The sequence below is a fragment of the Sardina pilchardus genome, chromosome 12 (assembly GCF_963854185.1).
Source record: "Sardina pilchardus chromosome 12, fSarPil1.1, whole genome shotgun sequence".
NCBI lineage: Eukaryota > Metazoa > Chordata > Actinopteri > Clupeiformes > Clupeidae > Sardina > Sardina pilchardus.
The window spans coordinates 2,476,924-2,498,849 of record NC_085005.1 but is presented as its reverse complement, the minus strand read 5'-3'; the positions used below and the strand labels follow the sequence as shown (position 1 = coordinate 2,498,849).

At 47.4% G+C, this 21,926-nt stretch overlaps 1 protein-coding gene across 3 annotated transcripts in view; it reads left to right on the top strand.

The window, feature by feature from the left end:
• Positions 1–21,926, top strand: part of mdn1 (midasin AAA ATPase 1) — a 52,851-nt gene that overhangs the window by 15,817 nt on the left and 15,108 nt on the right. For all 3 annotated transcript variants that reach the window (XM_062550107.1, XM_062550106.1, XM_062550108.1), the window contains exons 36-64: positions 112–234; positions 567–764; positions 875–982; positions 1,537–1,725; positions 1,851–1,940; positions 2,053–2,316; positions 2,544–2,808; positions 3,118–3,277; positions 3,545–3,661; positions 3,949–4,157; positions 4,297–4,445; positions 4,771–4,970; positions 5,313–5,536; positions 5,823–5,936; positions 6,058–6,187; positions 6,328–6,434; positions 7,433–7,566; positions 15,465–15,625; positions 15,781–15,901; positions 16,015–16,228; positions 16,583–16,820; positions 17,474–17,597; positions 17,734–17,898; positions 18,085–18,299; positions 18,591–18,978; positions 19,465–19,577; positions 19,858–20,530; positions 20,789–20,950; positions 21,592–21,874. In XM_062550107.1, coding sequence (XP_062406091.1) covers positions 112–234; positions 567–764; positions 875–982; positions 1,537–1,725; positions 1,851–1,940; positions 2,053–2,316; positions 2,544–2,808; positions 3,118–3,277; positions 3,545–3,661; positions 3,949–4,157; positions 4,297–4,445; positions 4,771–4,970; positions 5,313–5,536; positions 5,823–5,936; positions 6,058–6,187; positions 6,328–6,434; positions 7,433–7,566; positions 15,465–15,625; positions 15,781–15,901; positions 16,015–16,228; positions 16,583–16,820; positions 17,474–17,597; positions 17,734–17,898; positions 18,085–18,299; positions 18,591–18,978; positions 19,465–19,577; positions 19,858–20,530; positions 20,789–20,950; positions 21,592–21,874 — 5,638 coding nt within the window. The remainder of the gene's footprint in view (positions 1–111; positions 235–566; positions 765–874; positions 983–1,536; positions 1,726–1,850; positions 1,941–2,052; positions 2,317–2,543; positions 2,809–3,117; positions 3,278–3,544; positions 3,662–3,948; positions 4,158–4,296; positions 4,446–4,770; positions 4,971–5,312; positions 5,537–5,822; positions 5,937–6,057; positions 6,188–6,327; positions 6,435–7,432; positions 7,567–15,464; positions 15,626–15,780; positions 15,902–16,014; positions 16,229–16,582; positions 16,821–17,473; positions 17,598–17,733; positions 17,899–18,084; positions 18,300–18,590; positions 18,979–19,464; positions 19,578–19,857; positions 20,531–20,788; positions 20,951–21,591; positions 21,875–21,926) is intronic.

The following is a 21,926-nucleotide window of genomic DNA, read 5'->3' as shown; positions in this document are numbered from 1 at the left end:
TGAATGGGATTGAATTGAATGCTGGTTGTAATAGTTGAATTAAGTCAAATGAATAGACTCTGTTGGTTGTTCTGATAGGCCCTGGGGTGATCTTGTTGTCTGTTCTTGCAGGATGTGACTGACTTGTTTGGGACCGATCTGCCTGTGGAGGGAGGCAAGGGGGGAGAGTTTGCATGGAGAGATGGCCCTCTGCTGGCCGCTCTGAAGGCTGGCCACTGGATTGTCCTTGACGAGGTCTGGCCATTTGGCTCCACTGCTCTTATTACACATCATCATTTGACTGGCTCTATGCCATGGCCATCATTTCTCAATGTTCTAATTTGAAATACAAATACGTTGTTTTTCAGCTGTAGGTTGTCAGTTTCACTTTTATCAAACTAAGGAAAAAATCTATTAGCATATTTAAAACTGAGTTATTGTGACAAATTAAATCAGATGGATTAAAAGGTTCCAAAGCCCTGTGCACTGATCTAGTGAAGAACCTTCTAAGCTCTGATTTGGTCCTCTGTGTTCTTATGAAGACGGTTAGCATCTCTTGACTGTTCTGTGATCTGTGACCTTTGCAGCTGAATCTGGCCTCCCAGTCGGTGCTGGAGGGGCTGAACGCCTGCTTCGACCACCGAGCGGAGATCAACATCCCGGAGCTGGGCATGAGGTTCCAGGTGCAGCACGAGAAGACCAAGATCTTCGCCTGCCAGAATCCCTTCACGCAGGGCGGCGGGCGCAAGGGCCTCCCTAAGTCCTTCCTCAACAGGTTCACCCAGGTGGGCAGCACAATCAGTGGCACTCCGAACAGTCAATGGGATCATACTCATGCTATACATACAGCATATGTAATTGTGTTGTTTGTTTTTAATATGCATTTCCTCTGCAGGTATATGTGGATCAGCAAACCAGTGAAGACATGGAATTTATCGGGAGTTCCATCTTCCCAGGGATCGATAAGCAAATAATCTCTAAAATGGTTCAGTTCAGCAACCGGGTAAGTGGCGATGTCCTTTCCTGCCATTTTCAATGGAGAGAGCTCTGCTGAAATACTTTTTTCCGTTTGATTGGTTCTCTATGTGTTAGGTAACCAGGCCTGCTGTTAAGTTGGCATGAACCCAGCGCTGACCTTACAATGTCAACTCACATTGTGCCCACTGCCACCATGGCACTGAAATAGGCTCACCCATACTGACAGCACTGCTTGGACACACCAGCCTTAAAATCATAGGTTGTGTTGCAGTCCTCATAACCCTGTTATGAGACATTTCTTCTAGTTAACACCAGTCCAGCATGAACGCAGAAGGTCTGGAGAGGAAGATTTAGAGATTAGTACCTGTGCCCTGTAATGTCTTAAGAAAAAGCCTGTCTTTTCAGTCTCATGTTTGCTATTTCTGCGTTTAATCTTAAAAAAACAAAGCCTGTCTTTTCTGTGTCTGTTTTCTACGCCTGTGCTTCTCCTAATCTTGTTCACCATCATCATGTGTTAGTCTGTTGAATAATCATGGAGAGCTCATGGAGTGTGTTGTCCCCCCTTTGCTGCCCGTTCAGCTGGTGCAAGAGGTCACTGTGGAGAGGAGGTGGGGTCAGAGGGGCGGACCGTGGGAGTTCAACGTGCGCGACATCTTCCGCTGGTGTCAGCTGATGCAGGCTGACCAGTCGCCGGGCTTCTTTAACCCTGGACAGCACGTGGGCCTGGTGTACGCTGACCGGATGAGGGCGGAGGCAGATAAGGCCCAGGTGACCACCTCACACAGCATGATGCACTGCATATGGGGATGTTGGTGTTCAGCCATAATGTGCAGTGTGTGTCAGCTGTACTCTGTGTGCAATGTGCTGAGGTGTGTGTTGTGTTGTGTGTGCAGGTGCTGGCTACCTTCAGGAAGGTGTTCGGTGCAGAGTTTGAGCCCTACACTGGCTCACGCCAGTTTCATATAACGCCGCTCAATCTCCAGGTCAGTTGTGGTCACCTCGCCTCTGTTCACCCCTCTTCTGTGTCTGAGGTCTACTGGACACCTGTGGTTGTTGTGGTGTGACGTAGCTCACCTGTCCATCTCCTCCCCTCAGGTGGGCTTCTCCGTGCTGACGCGTAGCGGGGGGGCGCCCGTGGCCCTGGACCCGCCCCTGTCCATCACGCACCACGCCCTGCGGCCCCTGGAGTCCCTGATGAAGTGCGTGGAGCGCAGCTGGATGGCCATCCTGGTGGGCCCCACGGCCAGCGGCAAGACCAGCCTGGTGCAGCTCCTGGCCCTGCTGACCGGACACCGCCTCCGCGTCATGGCCATGAACAGCGCCATGGACACCACCGAGCTGCTGGGAGGCTTTGAGCAGGTCAGTCCCCGCATATGATGTGGTCAAACGTAGGGGCTCTTTGTCCTTCAGTGTTCAGTACAGAAACATATATGGACATAATGTGGTAATTGTTATAGTAATACATGCTAAATGTACATGTGTACAGTATGTGTATGTGTAATACACTATGATTAAATATATCATATACGTATTATGCACTTAGTGTGTTCTATGAGATTTTATGAACCTGTCTTCTACCTGCACAGGTGGACATCATCCGACCCTGGCAACAAGTCCTGGAGAGTGTGGACTATGTGGTTGCCATGGTGATCCGGCGGGGGTTGATGTCACTGGACGGAGCAGTGCAGGACACGGAGTTCCTCCTGAGCACGTGGGGGTCTTTCCGCCGCTGGCTAAAGGAGGAGGGGCTTGACCGCACAGAGGGAACGGTCAGCTTTGAGGCGCTCAACAAACTGGAGGTCATCATTGTCCTGTTGCAGAAGCTCAACACCAAACTGAAGGTCTTCATAGGTAGGTGGCCCCCTTAATCTGAAGAAGCATGAAACACAAGTACCTGACTTGATAAACGCTTTGATTATGCTGAATGTCTTTTTTATTGACTTCTGGTGTTTTGTAGTTGACTGTGTGGTGCTGATGGTTGTGCTGGTGTTTGCTGATGGTTGTTGTTTTGCTGTTGACTGCGTGGTGCTGATGGTTGTTGTTTTGCTGTTGACTGCGTGGTGCTGATGGTTGTGCTGGTGTGTGCTGATGGTTGTTTTAATGCTGTTGACTGCGTGGTGCTGATGGTTGGTGTTGTTGCTGTCCTGTGCTGTGCTGCAGACATGTCCAAGCTGCAGATGGACTTCACCCTGCTGAAGGAGCGGCTGGCGCAGATGCAGGACGGCTGGAGCCACGGCGGCTTCGAGTGGCTGGACGGCATGCTGGTGCAGGCGCTGCAGGCTGGGGACTGGCTGCTCATGGACAACGTCAACTTCTGCAGGTCAGCAGCACAACCAGCCCTCTGCTAAGGGCACCAGTGGGACTCCCATTCCAGAACAGGGTCACCTAGATGTTGGGAAATAACTCTATACTGACAATACTGCATTGTGACAGATGTTGTTTATCCTCTCTATGCCTTAAATAAATGCTAGAATCATAGTGCTTGTTTTAAAGATAAAATATTAAATGGGAAGAGTGTACCTGTATGTATGCTTGGACGTGGTTCAGAATGTAATGTGTGTTGTTGTGTTGTTGTGTTGTTGTGTAGTGCGTCAGTGCTGGACCGTCTGAATGCACTGCTGGAGCCGGGTGGTTCCCTGACCATTAATGAGAGAGGAGTGATCGACGGCACCACCCCCAGCATCTCCCCCCACCCCAACTTCAGGTACGGCTGCGTGCTGCTTTGGGGTTCAGGGCAACATGAACACCAGATTAGGATACAGATTTGTGTCTATTGTTGACTAACAGCGAGCCTAAGAGTCATGTTTTTTAATGTTATTCTCTGTCTTCTCTGCTTATCCAAATGTGAAGCAATAAGAACTGACTGACCATGTAGATGTCTCTACTTCCTTCAAATATATCAAAAGTACTGCCTGCACTGTACAGAAAGGGCACCACCCTCCTCAATAGTGCTAATACAACGTTCTTCATGTGTTTTAATGTCTCACGCAGGTTGTTTCTGGCTATGGATCCAATCCATGGGGAGATCTCCAGAGCGATGAGGAACCGGGGAGTGGAGATCTACATCCCTGGCGAGCACGAGGCCTTGTGCTGGGACACCATGGACCTGAAGACCCTCCTGCACACCACAGGGGTCATCGGAGACTGCGTGTGTGACCTGCTCATGTCCATCCACTCCGAGATCAAAGCCACTATCTGGGGTAAGCTCTTCGCTTCAGCGCTGCTTCAGATCATTGCTGTGATCCTTTGGGATCTGATCTTGTATGGATTTTTGACTTGCTTCAGTCGCCAAAGTGCAAAGTCTGAAGATGTGTTGATGTTGAATTGTTTCCTCCCCAGACTCCCCAGCATCCTCCGTCTCGTCTCTGTTCCACGCCGCCACCCTGTTGTCCAGCCAGCTGCAGCGCGGAGTGGACCTGCCCAGCGCTCTGCTGCAGGCCTGTGGAGAGGCCTACTCCCTCAGCCAGCGCACCACTGCTAGCCAGAAGGTACCGTCCGCACCACCACACAACACCACCTCCATAGACATCAGCACTGAACAAGTTAGCATTGGATAGTATAGCCTCAGACATCAACAGAGCTAAACCACTGATGCTTTACTGTACCATATATATATCTTCTGCATAAGAGGGAAAAGGCAAGATGTTGGTGGGCACAAGCTATTTATTTTTTAAATCTGAAGAAAGTATGGAATATCTGATAACTCTCCAAAGGCCAACTTCATGCCTTATATATATTAGCACAGTAGTCTGGATCTGTCCCCTGATATAAAGTATAAGCTGCTAGCTAGCTAACCCTGGCTGTCTTCTCCAGCTGGCCCAGGAGGTGATCGAGCGGCAGCTGTCGGTGCTGGACACGGAGGACTGGGGGAACGGGCTGCTGTGTGCGGGCGTGTGGCCGGACAGGGTGCCCTCAGCGCTCTTCTCCACCGAGGACTCGTGCTTCTCCAACGTGCTGAGGGACGGACAGCTCCTGTCCTTCTGCCTCAACTCCCTCAGCCTGCAGGGCAAGAGGTGAGAAGAACACCCTTCTGCAGTCTAGAGCAACACAATGCAGCTCCTCACTGTTTCTTTAGATGTGTGTGTGTGTTGCTAGAACAAGAGAAAAAAAAGTTGTGTTCCTTTAAGTCGATATAACTATGTGGTGATCTTGTGAATCCAATCCAATCCCTCTGGATGGATGTCCGAGGGTGGTTTAGCTGCATCTCTACCATCTTGTGAGTTCTATAAAGTCATTATGTAAAGTCAGAGTGGTTGCTCAGTGGTTGTACCCATGGATGTGGAGCTCCACCATAATTTATTCATTATTCAGTGCTATGACTTAAATGACCATCTATCTGTGTGGCCCTTGTCCAGGAGTCGACCACTCGGCCTGCCTGACCTCCAGAGAGCGATGCAGATTGGAGTGCTGCATGAGGGTCAGGTCTTCACGGGCAGTGTCCCTGACGTGGGCGCTGTGGACGCCATACATCTGTTGTCCACGGCGGTCCGCATCCTGACGGAGAGAGCCTCCCACAGCGACTGGATCCTCCGCACCACCTGGCTGTCCCACCTCACCAAGAGCTTCAAACACGCACCAGGTAAGCTCTACAGTCCAGCACCGCTCTGCACACTTCTCACACTTGAGGAATCTTGGTATTCTGTACTGTATATAACATCTTGATTTTTATTTTGTTGAAACATTTGGAATTTGGAATTTACTGAGACTCAACACCTCCCAGGGCTTGGTTTAGTGTGTTAATAAAAGCTAATGTTGACCAGTGTTTGGTATAGATCCCCAGGGGAAATTCAAGAAGCTGACTAATCTTAGGCATTTAAGCCATTACTGCAGGTTGGTTGGCATTAATGTGGCTTGTGTCTCCTCAGATGCAGTGCTGCTGCAGTTGGAGGCGGGTAACAGGGCCCTGAAAGCCGTGTTCAGCAGCAAACTGGCCGTGAAGGGCAAGAGCCTCACGGAGCTGCTGCAGCCACACAGCACAGGTGCGGACGCCTACTGTACACACTCCCACACTCCCACACACACCAGGCCTCGCCTGGAGCTCTAAAGACACGCTTTACACGTTATCTGTGTTTTGTTTGAAATGTTCCGTGTCCTCCACAGATGACCACAGGATCATGGTAGATATGCGTTGGAACAAACAGTATCTGGACATCCTGGCCAACACATGCAATTTTGAGGATGAAGAGAGATACATGGAGTTCATGGATGCTCTGAACGCTGTAGCAAACAGGTATGGACGACGTGTCTCTGCTGTGTTGGACTCACACTGTTAACATGTCAATGCAGATGTTGAGTATTGTGTGTGTGTGGCCTCAGGATAACATGTCAATGCAGATGTTGAGTATTGTGTGTGTGTGTGTGTGGCCTCAGGATAATACTACTGATGGACAGAGAGGAGAGGGCCGCCATTGGAGCCATGGCAGGAAACGCTTCTCCACACAACAGCGCTCTCAGACTGGCCACCGCCTACTCCAAAGGTACGTTACTGTATGTGTGTGTGTCTCCTCTAGTAGTTCTGCTCTAGTAGTGCTCTCAGACTGGCCACCGCCTTCTCCAAAGATACGTTATGTCTCCTCTAGTAGTTCTGCTCTAGTAGTGCTCTGAGACTGGCCACCGCCTACTCCAAAGATACGTTATGTCTCCTCTAGTAGTTCTGCTCTAGTAGTGCTCTGAGACTGGCCACCGCCTACTCCAAAGGTACATTATGTGTGTGTGTCTCCTCTAGTAGGTCTGCTCTAGTAGTGCTCTGAGACTGGCCACCGCCTACTCCAAAGGTACATTATGTCTCCTCTAGTAGTTCTGCTCTAGTAGTGCTCTCAGACTGGCCACCGCCTACTCCAAAGGTACGTTATGTGTGTGTGTCTCCTCTAGTAGTTCTGCTCTAGTAGTGCCCTAAGGCTGGCCACAGCCTACTCCAAAGGTGCGTTATGTCTCCTCCCCTAGGGACCAGTCAGTTCAGCGGTGTTCAGTAAGTGATTAGTAGCAGAGACACTTATATATGAGGAGACACTGCACTGGAAAAATCGCCCATTGAAATGCATGGGGTAACTTCGTAACGCAAAGATGGCGGGTGTTTACACCGGTTTGCACATGTCCCGCCTCCTCCAGTGCCGTTGCTCCAATCATTTTGCCGATCCTTGGCGGTCACGCATGCGCAGTCCAAGATTACCAGTAAGAAAAAGGCTTTTTAAGCGTTAATTTGATACAAAACCACCAAACCTTTTCAGCGATTTTAGTCTGATTTTGATCGTGAATTCAAACATGTGATTTTTATGTCCCTTACACCTCTGAACATGGACATCCAGCTCTCTCCCCATTCATTTAGATAGGGCCTGGTCTTGTTACGGTCTAACTCGCTGCCCGACCCCATGGCCAATATGGCTGCCGAGTGACGTGACTTGCTTTAAAAAGACTTTGTTAGTAGTTATGTAGTTGGCAAAGATGTTAAAGATGGTGTTGTGATCATGTACTGCAGGCACCATGGACATCAGCCACCTGCCCCACCCCGTGCTGGTGCACCTGCGCTCCTTCTTTGACCTGTGGGACTCCTTTGTGCTGCAGGCCCTGCAGTCAGGCCAGCCGTACATCTCCGATCACCTCATGTTCGAGGTGTGTTTCTCAAGCTGCTCAGAATAACACACACACACACACACACACAGACATGCACACACACACACACACACACACATACACATATATCACATGTTATGGTTATGGTTATGGTTATTTAGCAGACGCCTTTGTCCAAAGCGACATACAAATAAATAGCAATACAAATTAAATAACAGTGAACAATTACAAAAAAGGGAGAATAGATATATATGTTTATTTGTTAGGATAAGCCCCTTGAGATGATTCATCTCATTTTCGAGGGGGTCCTTAAACATACAAAACACAATACAGAGAAACAAATCACACATACACTCACACATACAAGCTCTCCTATACCTGGCCACACTCAAATCCCCAAGTTCCCAAAAATAAACGTGTTAAATGGGATAGTAAAGTAACATACAGTAAGATAACAAGTACTTAGTAGGATACCCAAATAGAAATAAGTGAGCAGCCTTGACAGCTTGTATTAGCCGGTAGAAAATAGATAAATATGTATGAAAACAACAAAAACAAAAACAACAACAAAATTAACTGTAACATGAGCATGCTGTTTGCAAATAAATAAAAAGAGATGACTTGAAACTTTGGAAAGATGTAATAGATCTGAGAGAACTCGGCAGGTTGTTCCAGTCCGAGGGGGCTTTAAACTTAAAGGCAAAGCGCCCGCTCTCCTTAGATATAGTGGAGACCACAAATGTGGGATGTTCAGTATGTCTTAAATTATATGATGACCTAAATGGAATTAGGTATTGTTTTAGATATGAGGGATAATTAAAAGTGATACATTTGAAAATAAACTGTAGCCAGTGGAACTGTCTTCTGGACTTAGGTGTAAACCAGTTCAGTAATGCATACATATGGCAATGGTGGGTTCTGTAAGGGCACCGCAAAATAAATCTACAAAGTTTATTATAAACAACATTTAAAGGCAGGAGATTAGAATCTGATGTATTCTGATACACAATATCAGCATAGTCAAGAATAGGAAGAAGTAACTGTGAGACTATTCGTAACCTAACCTGCAGAGTAAAGCAATTGATTGAGCGATACAGAAGTTTTATGTTACAGTTAATCTTCTTAACAATGCTACCAATATGTGCCTTGAAAGACAATTGAGAGTCAAGATAGAAACCCAAGTATTTGAATTCCTCTACCTTCTGAAGAGATGTGCTGTCTAGAAATTTAACAAGTAAATTAGTGTCTTGATACTTAGCGGCCGACCTTGTAGCAAATAGCATACTGTATGATTTTGTCTTATTTAATAAAAGTTTATTGTAGAGGAACCACTTTTGAATATTATTAAATTCATATTGAAGAGTATGCTGGATTTGGGAAATAGACCTATTAGAAGTATAAATCACAGTATCATCAGCGTAAAGGTGAATATGGCAGTCTGAGCATATTAAAGGCAGGTCATTAATAAATATAGAAAATAAAAGTGGACCCAGCGATGAGCCTTGGGGTATACCTTTTGCCATTACTGCAGACTGTGATAAACAACCATGAATAGAAACACGTTGATGTCTGTGATGAAGATACGAGTTAAACCATAAAACAGTGTGTTTTGAGAGACCTATAGCATACAATTTATCAAGGAGTAAGTAGTGGTCAACCAGATCGAAAGCCTTGGTGAGATCAATGAATATTGCACCAGTAGACTCACTTTTGTCAAAGGAAACTAGAATATCATTAGTAAATTTTACAAGGGCAGTGGTGGTAGAAAAGTTTGGTCTGAAACCTGATTGGAGAGGTGATAAGATAGAGAAATCATTGACATAGTTAGATAATTGATTAAATACAATTTTTTCAAAAACTTTTGCTATGCTGCTTATGATAGAAATAGGCCTATAGTTATTAATATCAAGAGGGTCACCACTTTTATAAAGAGGAGTGACTCTGGCAGCCTTCCACATAGAAGGTACTACGCAAGTGGATAGAGATAAATTAAATAAATCGGATAAAGGATAAGCCAAGATGTGAGAAGCCAGCTTGATAAACTTAATGTCAAGGCCATCAGGATCTGTACTATTGCCTGATTTTAGGTTGGATATTGCCTGTTGTACATCAGTAGAATGTATCTTTCTAAAAGAAAAGGAGCCTCTATGTAAAGATGTATTTGTTGTACTCTTATTGTCACTATAAGGGAAGTCAGCTATACATGAATTAGAGATAGAAGAGAAAAACTGATTAAATGTGTTCGCAATTATAGAAGAATCACTAATAATCTCATTGTTGCCTCTGATTTTTGTAATAGGACTTTTATCAGATTTACTAATTAAACTATTAAGGGTTTTCCAAAAATGATTAGGATTTTTAAAGTTATTAGATAAAGAATCTTTATAGTAGTTAGCTTTAGCATCATTTGTTTTGGTTGTGCAGGAATTCCTTAATTGTTTATAGTAAGTCCAGTCAGTAGAATCTTTTGTTAGTCTAGATCTCTTCCAGGCCTTATCTCTCTCTTTGAACAGGTGTATAAGTTCTCCGTTAACCCATGGTAGATGTCTACCTTTGACTTTAATTGAGGTCCAAGGAGCATGTTTATCAATTATTTTACTAACCTCACTTTGGAAAAAATGCCAAGCTTCCTCAACAAAAGGAATCAGTTGAAACCTATTCCAATTTATATTTAATATATCCTGCAAAAAAAGATCAATGTCAATATTTCTACTTTTTCTTACCTTAATAACTCTAGGTGGCAAATGAGGTAATTTAATCTTCCAAGTGCAGAAAATAACAGAGTGATCACTAAAACAGTCAGATAATACCCCAGAGTCTATAATTCGATCGGGTCGAGTGACAAGAATCCAGTCTAACAGAGACTTGGACCTATGATCAACCCTAGTCGGCTCTTTTATAAGCTGTGTTAGATTTAAACTTTCCAACAAGTTTCTGTCGCTAGAAGATGTGCGATCCAGCCAGTTACTGTTGAAGTCACCAAGAATAATTAACTCATTTGTGCAATCTAAAGAGTTTATGGTAGACAGCATATACTTTGTGGAGTCTGAGGGGAAATTTGGTGGTCTGTAAATATTCCCTATGGTTAACTGTTTATTTTTATGGAAAATAATTTTAACAAAAAGACATTCAAAAGACATAGGAGCTTCCCTGGGTACCATGAGCTCAGAGGAAAGAGTTGAAGAGACATATGTGGCCACGCCACCACCTCTGGTACCCCTATCAGCTCTATACAGAACATAGCCATCAAGCTTAACTTCATCATCAGAGATAATTTTACTCAGCCACGTCTCAGAGATTGTAATTACATTAGGTTTATTGTAAACAATCCAGGCTCTTAGGAGATCTATTTTTGGAAGAAGACTCCTAATATTCAAATGAATGATATAAAGTCCTTTACCCAGTTCAACTATTGTATATCATAACAGCATTGGAAACAGTGGGAAAAGGGGGGCAGGCGTCAAGAGAGCGATACATACGCACACGCACACACAAACACACACAGTCACGCACAATCATTACTAACTAACAGAAGGAAAGAGACTCTCAGTCTGCAATGTATAACACTGATGGGAAGAAGACGTTTCATTAAAGTACATTTCTGTGATGAAAAATAAAGGCGTCAATCAATAGCCTATTCGACCAATAGAGAAAGAAAGAAGAGGAGGAAAAAACATCTAGGCCAGGCTATGTAAAGCAAAATCATAATACGTCTTATCCAGCCACCAGTTAAGCCTTCAGTAAATGTTACTACCATCACTGCTTGTCAGGGAAAACGTAAAAAGTACATAAGTTGGAGGAGAGCGAGAGGAGGAGCAAAAGTGAGAGGGAGGCAGAACCTCTCACTCGCAGCCGCTCATACAGTGAAATAACGTCAGCCTATGGGGATGGAATGTCTCGAACAAAAGAATCGGCCTGCTCAGGGTGGTCAAACAGCATAGTTTTGCCATCAGCAATGATTCTCAGAGTGGACGGGTAGAGCAGGGAGTAGTCCATGTCAAGATCACGAAGCTTTTTTTTAACAGGGTCAAACAGGCGACGTTTCAGCAGAAGACCAGCACTGTAGTCGGGATAGATGTAGATGCGCTCATCATTGAGCTTAAGCTCCCTTATCTCCCGTGATAGACGTTGAATTTTGCGCTTATCCTGAAGACAAAGAAATTTAACCAGGATCGGTCTCGGAGCGGCATTCTGATCCCTCTGTTGTCCCATAGAACGATGAGCACGTTCAATAATTGGTGGTGTAGGAAAGTTCTCTTCACCGAAGAGAAGTAGGATCAGCTGGCCCATGAATCCTAGTAGATCACTGCCTTCGGCCTTCTCAGGAACACGTAGGAAGCGCAAGTTGTAGGCCCGACTTCGATTCTCCGCAATCTCTAATTTATCCTTCAGGGATGTGCTTTCAGTCTCAAGAAATGCAACACGTTTCTGCAAATCGGTCACATTGTCCTCATTAGCACTCACTCTCTGCTCAAGCTCCGTAACTTGTTCTCCGAGTGTAGACATCGATCCTTGTATGGAGTTTAAACTCGCTTGAATAGTATCCATTTTGATATTAAGATGGGAAAGCATATCGGCTTTCAGTTGCTGAATAGCGTCCCAAATTGTTTGGTTAGAAATCAGCGACGGGTCCATGGCAAACAATAGGACCACCAAACAAAGTTCATATAAAGCAAGTTGTAAACTTCGAAAAAGTTATTCCAGTTAGGCTAAATGGCAGAAAAATATCATATAAGTATTTGTTTGAAAGCGAAAAAATACTTAGTTAATCCATGAGGCAGACTGAGATTTCAGCTGGTTTTCACGTCAGTGCCAGATCGGCCATCTTAGCAATATTATCAATACAACAATCATTTAAGCACTAATCTAATGAGAAATAAAACAATGAAATGACAAAAGCAATCAAATAAGTCACTCAGTTAATTATCTAATAACAATAACTATAGCAAGGTATGGCTAAATTTAAGGACAATAGCAGAATAAATGTAAAATTTTAACAATGGACAAATTATAACAAAACAAAACTATTATACAAACCATAACACATAACAAACACTCAAAAGACTAAGTGCATATTAAACAAATATGCCTTAAGACCCCTCTTAAAAGATCCAAAACTGTTGCTTGAACGGAGAGCACTGGGGAACTCATTCCACCAACACGGAACCACTGAAGAATAGGATCTACAGATTGACCTAGCATGTATGGTTTGTCGACATAACAGACGCTCCTCAGAAGATCGCAATGGGCGGTTGGGAATGTACATCTTCATCAAAGAACTGAAGTAGCTAGGAGCAGATCCAGTCAGTGTCCTATAGGCCAGAGTGAGAGATTTAAATTTAATTCTGGCTACTATAGGGAGCCAGTGGAGAGTAACTAGGAGAGGGGTTACATGTGTCCTCTTTGGCTGATTGAAGACCAGTCGTGCTGCAGCATTCTGAATCAACTGTAGTGGTCTTAATACGCAAGCAGGTAGGCCAGCTAACAGGGAATTACAGTAGTCCAGCTTGGAGATAACCATTGCCTGTTCAAGAAGCTGAGTGGAATCTTGTGTCAGATAAGGTCTGATCTTCCTAATGTTGTACAGGGTATACCGACATGACTTTGCAATTGAGGCAACATGCTCAGAGAAAGTAAGTTGGTCATCAATTATGACACCCAAGTTACGTGCCGATCTAGTTGGAGTCAATGAGGATGAATCAAGCTGGATGTTCATCTGTTGGGGAATGGCTGTTTTTGCTGGAAACACCAAGAGCTCAGTTTTGGAAAGATTAAGCTGAAGGTGCTGATCCTTCATCCAGATTGAAATATCCTTCAGGCATGCAGAGATCCGATGGGAAACACTAGAGTCCTCAGGTGGGAAGGATAGGAAAAGTTGAGTGTCGTCCGCATAGCAATGATATTCAAATCCATGAGAGCGAATAATCCCACCTAAAGAAGTGGTGTAAATAGAGAAGAGGAGGGGCCCTAATACTGATCCTTGAGGGACTCCTGTAGTGAGGTCATGAGACTTTGATATCTGTCCCTGCCAAGACACGCTAAAAGAACGCCCTTTAAGGTAAGATTTGAACCAGTCAAGAGCTTTCCCAGAAATTCCCAGTTCATATAGTGTAGAAAGGAGAATGTCATGGTTAACCGTATCAAAGGCTGCAGATAAATCTAACAGAATTAACACTGATGACTGAGCAGAGGACTTAGCTACTCTCAATGCTTCAGTCACAGATAGAAGAGCAGTTTCAGTAGAATGACCACTCTTGAAACCAGACTGCATAGGGTCTAGTAGGTTATTCTGATAGAGGAAGTCACACATTTGCTTGAAGACCACTTTCTCCAAAACCTTTGACAAGAAAGGAAGAAGGGAGACAGGTCTGTAGTTCTTCACATCAGTTGAATTAAGTGTACTTTTCTTCAGCAAAGGTGTAATTCTTGCCTGTTTAAAAGAAGAAGGAACTATTCCAGAACTGAGTGAAGTATTAAATACATGTGTGACTGCCGGTATAATAGCGGGTGCTATAGACTGCAGGAGAGTAGACGGGACAGGATCCAAAGGGCATGTGGTTGGACGGCTTCGCTGAAGCAGTTGAGAGACCGCTTCCTCATCAAGAGGAGAGAAAAAGTCCAATGATGGCATCATGCTAACACCAGGCAGAGTCCTTCTTACAGGGTCATCAAACTGAGCACTTATCTTAGCAACTTTCTCAGTGAAAAATGTTGCAAAGTCATCTGCTGACAGTGAAGAAGCTGCTGGCGGTGGTGGAGGATTGAGAAGAGACTTGAATGTAGAAAAAAGTTTTCTGCTGTCAGTGGCGTTCTCAATCTTACTCTGATAGTATGTTCTTTTTGCAAGTGTGACAGTGGATGAAAAAGATGAAAGCATAGACTGGTATTTACTAAGATCATTTCTATCTCCAGATTTATGCCATTTCCTTTCAGCAGCTCTAAGTTCCTTGCGAACTGAGCGTATACTGTTTGTCAGCCATGGATGGCGAGGTTTAGAACGAGTGGGTCTTGTGGAAAGAGGACATGCTACATTCAGACAGGATGCCAGTGTAGAGCAAAGAGTCTCTGTAGCGTCATTAACCTCAAGTGATGAGAATGAACTCGGAATAGGTAGAGCAGAAGTTACTAATGTTGCAAAATGTTCACTTGAGAGGCTTCTGAGGTTCCGTCGGCATGACATCGTCGGAGCAGGAACTGTAGGGTTATCAAGGAGACGCACAGAGAATCTAATGAAGTAATGATCTGATACATGTAGAGGATTAACCCAAACGTTGTCTGCAGTACAGTTACGTAGCAGAATCATATCAAGATCCTTACCAGCCTTGTGAGTAGGAGGACTGTGAACACGTGTGATACTAAATGAGGAGAGTAAGGACAGGAAGTCAACTGAAGAGGAATTGTCCAAGTGAATATTAAAATCTCCAAGGATCAACAGAGGGCACGTATCCATTGGAATAGCAGACAGTAGAATGTCCAACTCATTCACAAAGTTGCCAAGCTGTCCAGGAGGCCGATAGATAACCACCAAGTACAATTTGTATGGTTCAGTTATCATGATGGCATGATATTCAAATGAGCAGTGGTTTTGAGTCGGCAGCAACTGAGTAAACCTCCAGTCATCAGAGATCAGAAAGCCTGCCCCGCCTCCTCTACCAGAGGAGCGACAGGTATGCGAAAAAGCATAATTTGTCGACAACGCTGCAGGTGTAGCAGTATTTTCTGGCCTAATCCATGTCTCTGTAAGCGCAACCAACTGAAGTGATAGCTGTGAGGCCATCAATGGTATCATTGTGTGTATCACATCAATCAGCTGGAGTAAAGACAAACTGCATAGCCCACATCATGGTCTGTTGTGGGCGTTGTGGGTGTTGTCTACTCTAAACTCAGGCCCTACACATGAGCCCTGTCTTCAGTTCGCTCTCTCTGCTGGTCCACAGATCCTGCAGCTGCTGCAGTGGAGGGATCGTTTCTGGCACGTGTGTAACTCTCTGGCGGCGGACACACGCGGAGTGTGTGTGCTGTCTCTGCACTGGCAATGGGTCCACAAACACCTCATCGTCAGACTGCCACAGCTACTCATGGGAGATGGGAACTACGAGTGAGTGTTCCTTCCCAGCATTGTGCAAAAGAGTCTAATGATCATAGAATGCCTCTAACCAGAAGACATTGTGTTCTTTGAGGGTTTGTTCATGGTTAATGGTGCTCTTTTCAAGCGTTCTTTGAAAAGTGTTTTCTTGTGTGTGTGTGACCCAGTGGTCAGCAGGAGATGCAGGCAATCTCCACAGCCATCCAGAACACCCTGTCCAGCTCCGCCTCTGTGGCTTCTGCCCTGAAAGGCATTCAGAAGACCTTAGGAAAACCACTGCCATTCAAGGTACAGGACACCACACCACACCACACCACATCATACTACATACCCCAGTGCCACTGACTCTGTGTGAGCAGGCATTAGAAACATGAGTGCTCTTGTGTCCTCTTGATGTCCAGCTGGACGCAGTAGCCGGGTGTGCCTCTCGACTGCGTGTCCTCACCAAGGCCTTAAACGTCGAGGATCTGCGGCTGGACAGCACGTCGTCGCTATGGAGACAGGAAATGGCTCGTCTTCAGGGGGCCGTGTTGGGGCTGGACTCCAAGGAGAGTTTACTGGAAGCGTTAGGCCTGGTCCTGAAGGCAAACCACCAGTTGGAACCCCAGCAATCAGGTACGGTGGTCAGTATGCAGACTCTAGGAGCCCAAACCCTCCCCTTAGAGATGGGCTCTCTTCACGCTTTGAGACCTTTGTCTCATAATTGATAGATGCTCCTGTAGCAGACTCAGAGTTAAAGCTGTGACCACTCCGTGTTGGATGGGAGCTTTTCAGGAGCAGTGTTGGGGATCATGTCCTACCCTCAGATCAGCTGACTCCAGATCAGGCTTTAGCTTGATCAAGTGTAGATCTAGGCCTAGAACCTCTTGTCAAGTGTGTGTTGTCAGTGCTGTTGTACAGTAGGTAATAGCGCTGCTGTTGCTGATGGTGGTGCTGGAGCCTGAGTCTTGTGTTGTGTTGTTGTTGCAGGCGTGCTGGAGAGGCTGGTGTCCTGTGTGGAGCAGCAGCAGAGTCACTTGGCCTCCTGCGGCGTGCTGGACTGCAGCGCGGAGAAGCGGCACGAGGAGGACAGCGCCGCCCCGCCCTGCCGGGAGGTCCTGCAGCAGCTGGCGCGCCGGGCACAGCTCTGGCCCGTCCTGGAGCAGCTGGCCATGCTCAACCAGCTGAGGGTCACCGCAGACCTGCTGCAGCTCTCCATCTCACCTGGGTACGCAAACGCATAGTCCTCACTCTCACCAGGCCTTCTGTAGAGCACTCACCTGGGTACACAAACGCATAGTCCTCACTCTCACCAGGCCTTCTGTAGAGCACTCACCTGGGTACACAAACGCATAGTCCTCACTCTCACCTGGCCTTCTGTAGAGCACTCACCTGGGTACACAAACGCATAGTCCTCACTCTCACCTGGCCTTCTGTAGAGCACTCACCTGGGTACACAAACGCAGTCCTCACTCTCACCAGGCCTTCTGTAGAGCACTCACCTGGGTACACAAACGCATAGTCCTCACTCTCACCAGGCCTTCTGTAGAGCACTCACCTGGGTACACAAACGCATAGTCCTCACTCTCACCAGGCCTTCTGTAGAGCACTCACCTGGGTACACAAACGCATAGTCCTCACTCTCACCTGGCCTTCTGTAGAGCACTCACCTGGGTACACAAACGCAGTCCTCACTCTCACCAGGCCTTCTGTAGAGCACTCACCTGGTAGTACATTGATAGTTGCTGAGTGTTTTGAGTCACAAAATGAGGTTAACGTAAGTCCTGATCTTGACAGAGAAAGGTTATGGAGTAGCAGAAATGGCCGCCTTTGGTTGTTCAACAGCAGCTGCTTGTATTGAGAGCCTGTGTTGCTTTGTAGGGATGGAGAGACGGTGAATGCTGTCCGCAGTGGTGTCTCCCAGCACCTGCGCTTCTGTCTCCAGTCCACTCCAATCAACATCCGCCAGCTCCATCCACTCTGGTTCCTGCTGAGCAGTGAACGGGTAAGTAGGCCTCTGTGGCTTTACCGTACTATGCAGTTGAAGGAAGACAATTTTGATATTTTACTCTCATTTATGAACTGTAATGAGAATGACTCATGGCTTGAAACATGTGTATTTCTGGTCATTCCTCTCCCAGCCTGTGGAGGCGCTGCAGTATGTGTGGTGTGAGCTGCTGTCTGAGGTGCTGGTGGCCTTCTGGAGCAGCAGTGTCACCACTAACCCTGAGCGCTGGCTCAAGTGGAACCCCCTGAGCCCTGACGAGCAGAAGAGCACACGCTCACTACTGAGTCCATCTGATTCGGTAAGAGTGTGTGTGTGTGTGTGTGTGTGTGTGTGCATGGACATGCGTGTGCCGAGACTCAACAGGTTCTCTCTTGATGTCTCTGTGGATTCCCTCAAGTTTATTACGTCATTTGATGCCATTCATTTTGTCAAATTGTGTGCTGTATAGCTGAATTTAAAAATGTTTGAACTCCATTACCTACAGGGCCCAGCCATGCTGAGTCGAGCAGTTTGGTCCAAATGCATGCTGGGCATCCTGAGCAGCAACGAGTCAGGTTGCCGGTGGGACCCCACAGGGACGTCCTTCCTGTCGTCGTCGCGAGTCACGCTGGGAGAGTGGAGGGAGCGGACGTGCCAGCTGCAGGACCTGCGCGCCGTCTTGTGGGACAGCATGGCTCTCCCCGCGCTGGCTGAGTTCAGGTGCGCTCACTAAGCACAGCAGGCAGGGAGAAATAGCACCATATATATCATTCCAATCACAGAACCACTAACGCACGGATGTAATTCAGATGATCAGGATTGAGAGGAATTGACCCATCTGGATTTCCTGTATATATCTGATACAGTATATCATTGCATTATGTAAACAAACAATTGAAGACATAGTGTACTGTTTAGTTTCTCCCCCGTGACGCACACGTTTCATTCTCTGACTCTTTGTGTGTTTTCTCTCTCTCTCTCCTATGTTCTCTGTGTCCTTCTCTCCCTCAGGAGGACGGACTGCAGGCTGCAGGGGCTGGTGCTGCGTAGGCAGCTGCACTCTCTGTCTGACCTGCTGCCCCCGGGCCTGCAGGAGAGCTACGCCGAGAGCTGCGAGAACCTGACCGAGGGCCCGGAGCCGGTCGCCGCCGCCCAGGAGGTGCAGACGGCCCTGAGGGAGGGCCTGCCCGAGAACCTGCTGCCCGAGGGCTTCCTGGACACCCTCATCACCTGCATGCAGCAGCTGGTGCAGAACCAGGTGCACGGCGCCGTGCAGCTGGCCTGGTCCGGCGTCTTCTGGGTCAACATGGGGCTGCTGCAGATCCAGCTGTGGACGCCGCAGACCATCTTTGACCCTGCTGTGAAGCGGGCGTACAAGCTCAGCTACGCCAAAGAAGAGGTGAGCCAGCTCGCACGGACACAAGCAGCATTCTCAATAGTGTCCTGCTCAGACATCAGTTAAAGGGACACTTCACCGATTAGCATTAAGCTTTGTATCTTTAGAAAACCAGTCATGTTTTTGAATGGACATGCATCATTCCCTCAGTTTGCCTTGAGATGGGAGAAATACGGATTTCAATGAAACCCATGAATAGGACTTCCTGCTTTCAATGATGTAAAATTATGATTTTTACATCATTAAAAGCAGGAAGTCCAACATTGAAATCCGTATTTCTCCCATCTTAAGGCAAACTGAGGGAATGATGCATGACCATTCAAAAACATGACTGGTTTTCTAAAGATACAAAGCTTAATGCTAATCGGTGAAGTGTCCCTTTAAAGCACATACTGCACACGCACAGTAACATCAGACTGCATATGTAGTCTACAGTGTCTTAGTGTGTTCCAAATGAACAAGAATAAATGCCGGCTCCTCTGTCTCCAGTTGGCGGTGCTCCAGGAGGAGTGGAGAGGGCGCAGCTTGTCCTCACAGCTCCTCACGGGAGTGGGGATTGAAGAGAGTAGCACCACGGATGGCTTCCAGCACCCCCGTATCAGGTAAACATAGTACAGCATTCATCAGCACCTCAATCTCAACGCCTTTACTGTCCACCTCACCTCTACCAGTGATAAGCTGAGTAGAGCACAGAGATGGCATGAAGATATAGCAGTAAGGAGCCCAGTTCATATTAGCATGGCTGGTTGTCTCCACGGTGAGATTTACTGTTGCACCACTGTTGCCTCTGTGTTGTGTATTTTCATCCTCCAAGTGGTTTGCATGGTTGAGTTGGTGCAATGTGTTGCTGCTTCTTGCTCAGTGTTGGTCTGCTCTGTGCAGGTACCTGTGGATCCGCATGCAGCAGGTGAACGAGCAGATCTCCGAGCTGTCCAGGAAGCAGGCGTGCCGGCCCAGCGAGCCGCAGTACGGGCGGCTGTACCAGGAGCTCCAGCACTACCTGTGCAGCATCGGGCAGCCGGCCGCCGTGCGCGACCTGCTGTCCCACCTGCTGAAGGCGCTGCAGGGCCCGGGGCCCAAGTCCCGCATGGGCATCCAGAGCCTGCTGAAGGAGGAGGCCGTGTGGCAGGCGTCCCAGCAGCGCTTCGCCCAGCGGCTGGCCGAGGAGTACCCGCTGTACCCGGACGTGGTGGGCCCGCTGCGGGCGGCCATCCTGCAGATCCAGCACGGCATGCGGCTGGTGGCGTCGCAGGTGTCCAGCTCGCTCACCTCGCTGCCCGGGCTGCCCAAGCTGGTGTCCTGCCTGCTGGCCTTCCCGTCGCTGGGCGGCGCGCTGCCCTCCTACCTGGCCTACGCCGACTTCCTGTGCTCCCGGGCCAGCATGGAGGTGCTGCGCGGCCTCACCAAGCTGCTGCCTCAGGGGGAGGTGGCGGCCCGCTGGGTCCCCGAGCCCTCCACCCTGCTGCTCAACGCCCTGCTCTACGTCCAGTGCCACGCCCTCTCCACCGGCCAGCTGGGGCCAGAGGCACGCAAGCTCTTCAGGCACATCTGTCAGGTGGGGTTATTTAACATGCGCGTCCAGCGTTGGTCACTCGCTGTGTTGTTTTCGGCGTGTGTGTGTGTGTGTGTGTGTGTGTGTGTGTGTGTGTGTGTGTGTGTGTGTGTGTGTGTGTGTGTGTGTGTGTGTGTGTGTGTGTGTGTGTGTGTGTGTGTGTGTGTGTGTGTGTGTGTGTGTGTGTGTGTGTGTGTGTGTGTGTGTGTGTGTGTGTGTGTGTGTGTGTGCTTGATGCTTAGTGCTGTGCTCCCTGTGCAGGCCCTGGTGAACGCGTGGGACGAGCAGGAGAGGAGGGCGCGGGAGAAGGAGCAGATGGAGGCCAGTCTGTACCGCAGCCGCAGCAAGCAGCACGGGAGCAACCTGACGGAGGACGAGCAGGAGGAGCGGGAGTTCAGGCGCGCCTTCCCCACCTTCCAGAAGGTACCGTGTCATGGAGTCAGTCTTAAGGCGTACAGTCATTTCCCGAGTATAAGCCGCATTGTCTACAAGCCGCAGGACAGTGTTTCATGCAAGTTAAAAGAAACTAAATCATATTAACACCATATTAACTGCCCCCCTGTATTAACCTCCCCCTGTATTAACCTCATAGCTGAAGAAATTTAGCAAAATCAATGTATAAACTGCGGCTAATATTCGGGAAATTACAGTATTCACACTCAGAACCTTTGAGTGACATTCGCAACAGCAGCACAATACATCTGCTGTATAGTGCTTTATCAAGGCACCAAAAGTGCTGTACTGTAGTGTAGGGGGAATGTCACTGTCCACCACCTGGTAATAATATCATATCTAATATTAGAATTCATACTCAGTCAGTCTGCTTCATCAGTCTCAAAGATATCTCACATTTTTGTGGGAATTAAATGCAAAAATTATAATCAGTGACTCCTACTCTGCCATGATGTGTTTAGCCTTTTTGACATGACATGGTCTTTGACCAGAAATACTGTAGCTGAGCTTTACCTTCTGTTTACGAAGATGAAGGCCTCTGAGGAAAATCTCAACTCATTTTTTGGATTTTTTATTTTGACCTAATGTGTCTTTGTCTTGTGCCCCTATAGGACTTTGCTGACATCGTGAGTGAGCCCAGTCTGGAGGCTCCAGTGGAGGAGGTGGAGGAGGAGCAGGAGGCGGACGGCCAGCCTGGCGAGAGTGGCCTCCTGTCGGCCGCCTGCCTGCAGAGCGTGGTGCAGGTGCACCAGAGGCTGTGCCTGGCCCACGCCCACTCGCTGTGGTACCAGAGCAGCGCCAAGGTGGCCGACCCATGCAAGGACTACGTCAGCGCCCTGGTCTCCTCCTATCAAATCGCAGCGCCTGTCATCTCGCGCTTCTACCATCTCATAGGTACGTCACACTGCGCTGTCTCTGTGCTGCTGTTCGCTTGACTGCAGAGGAT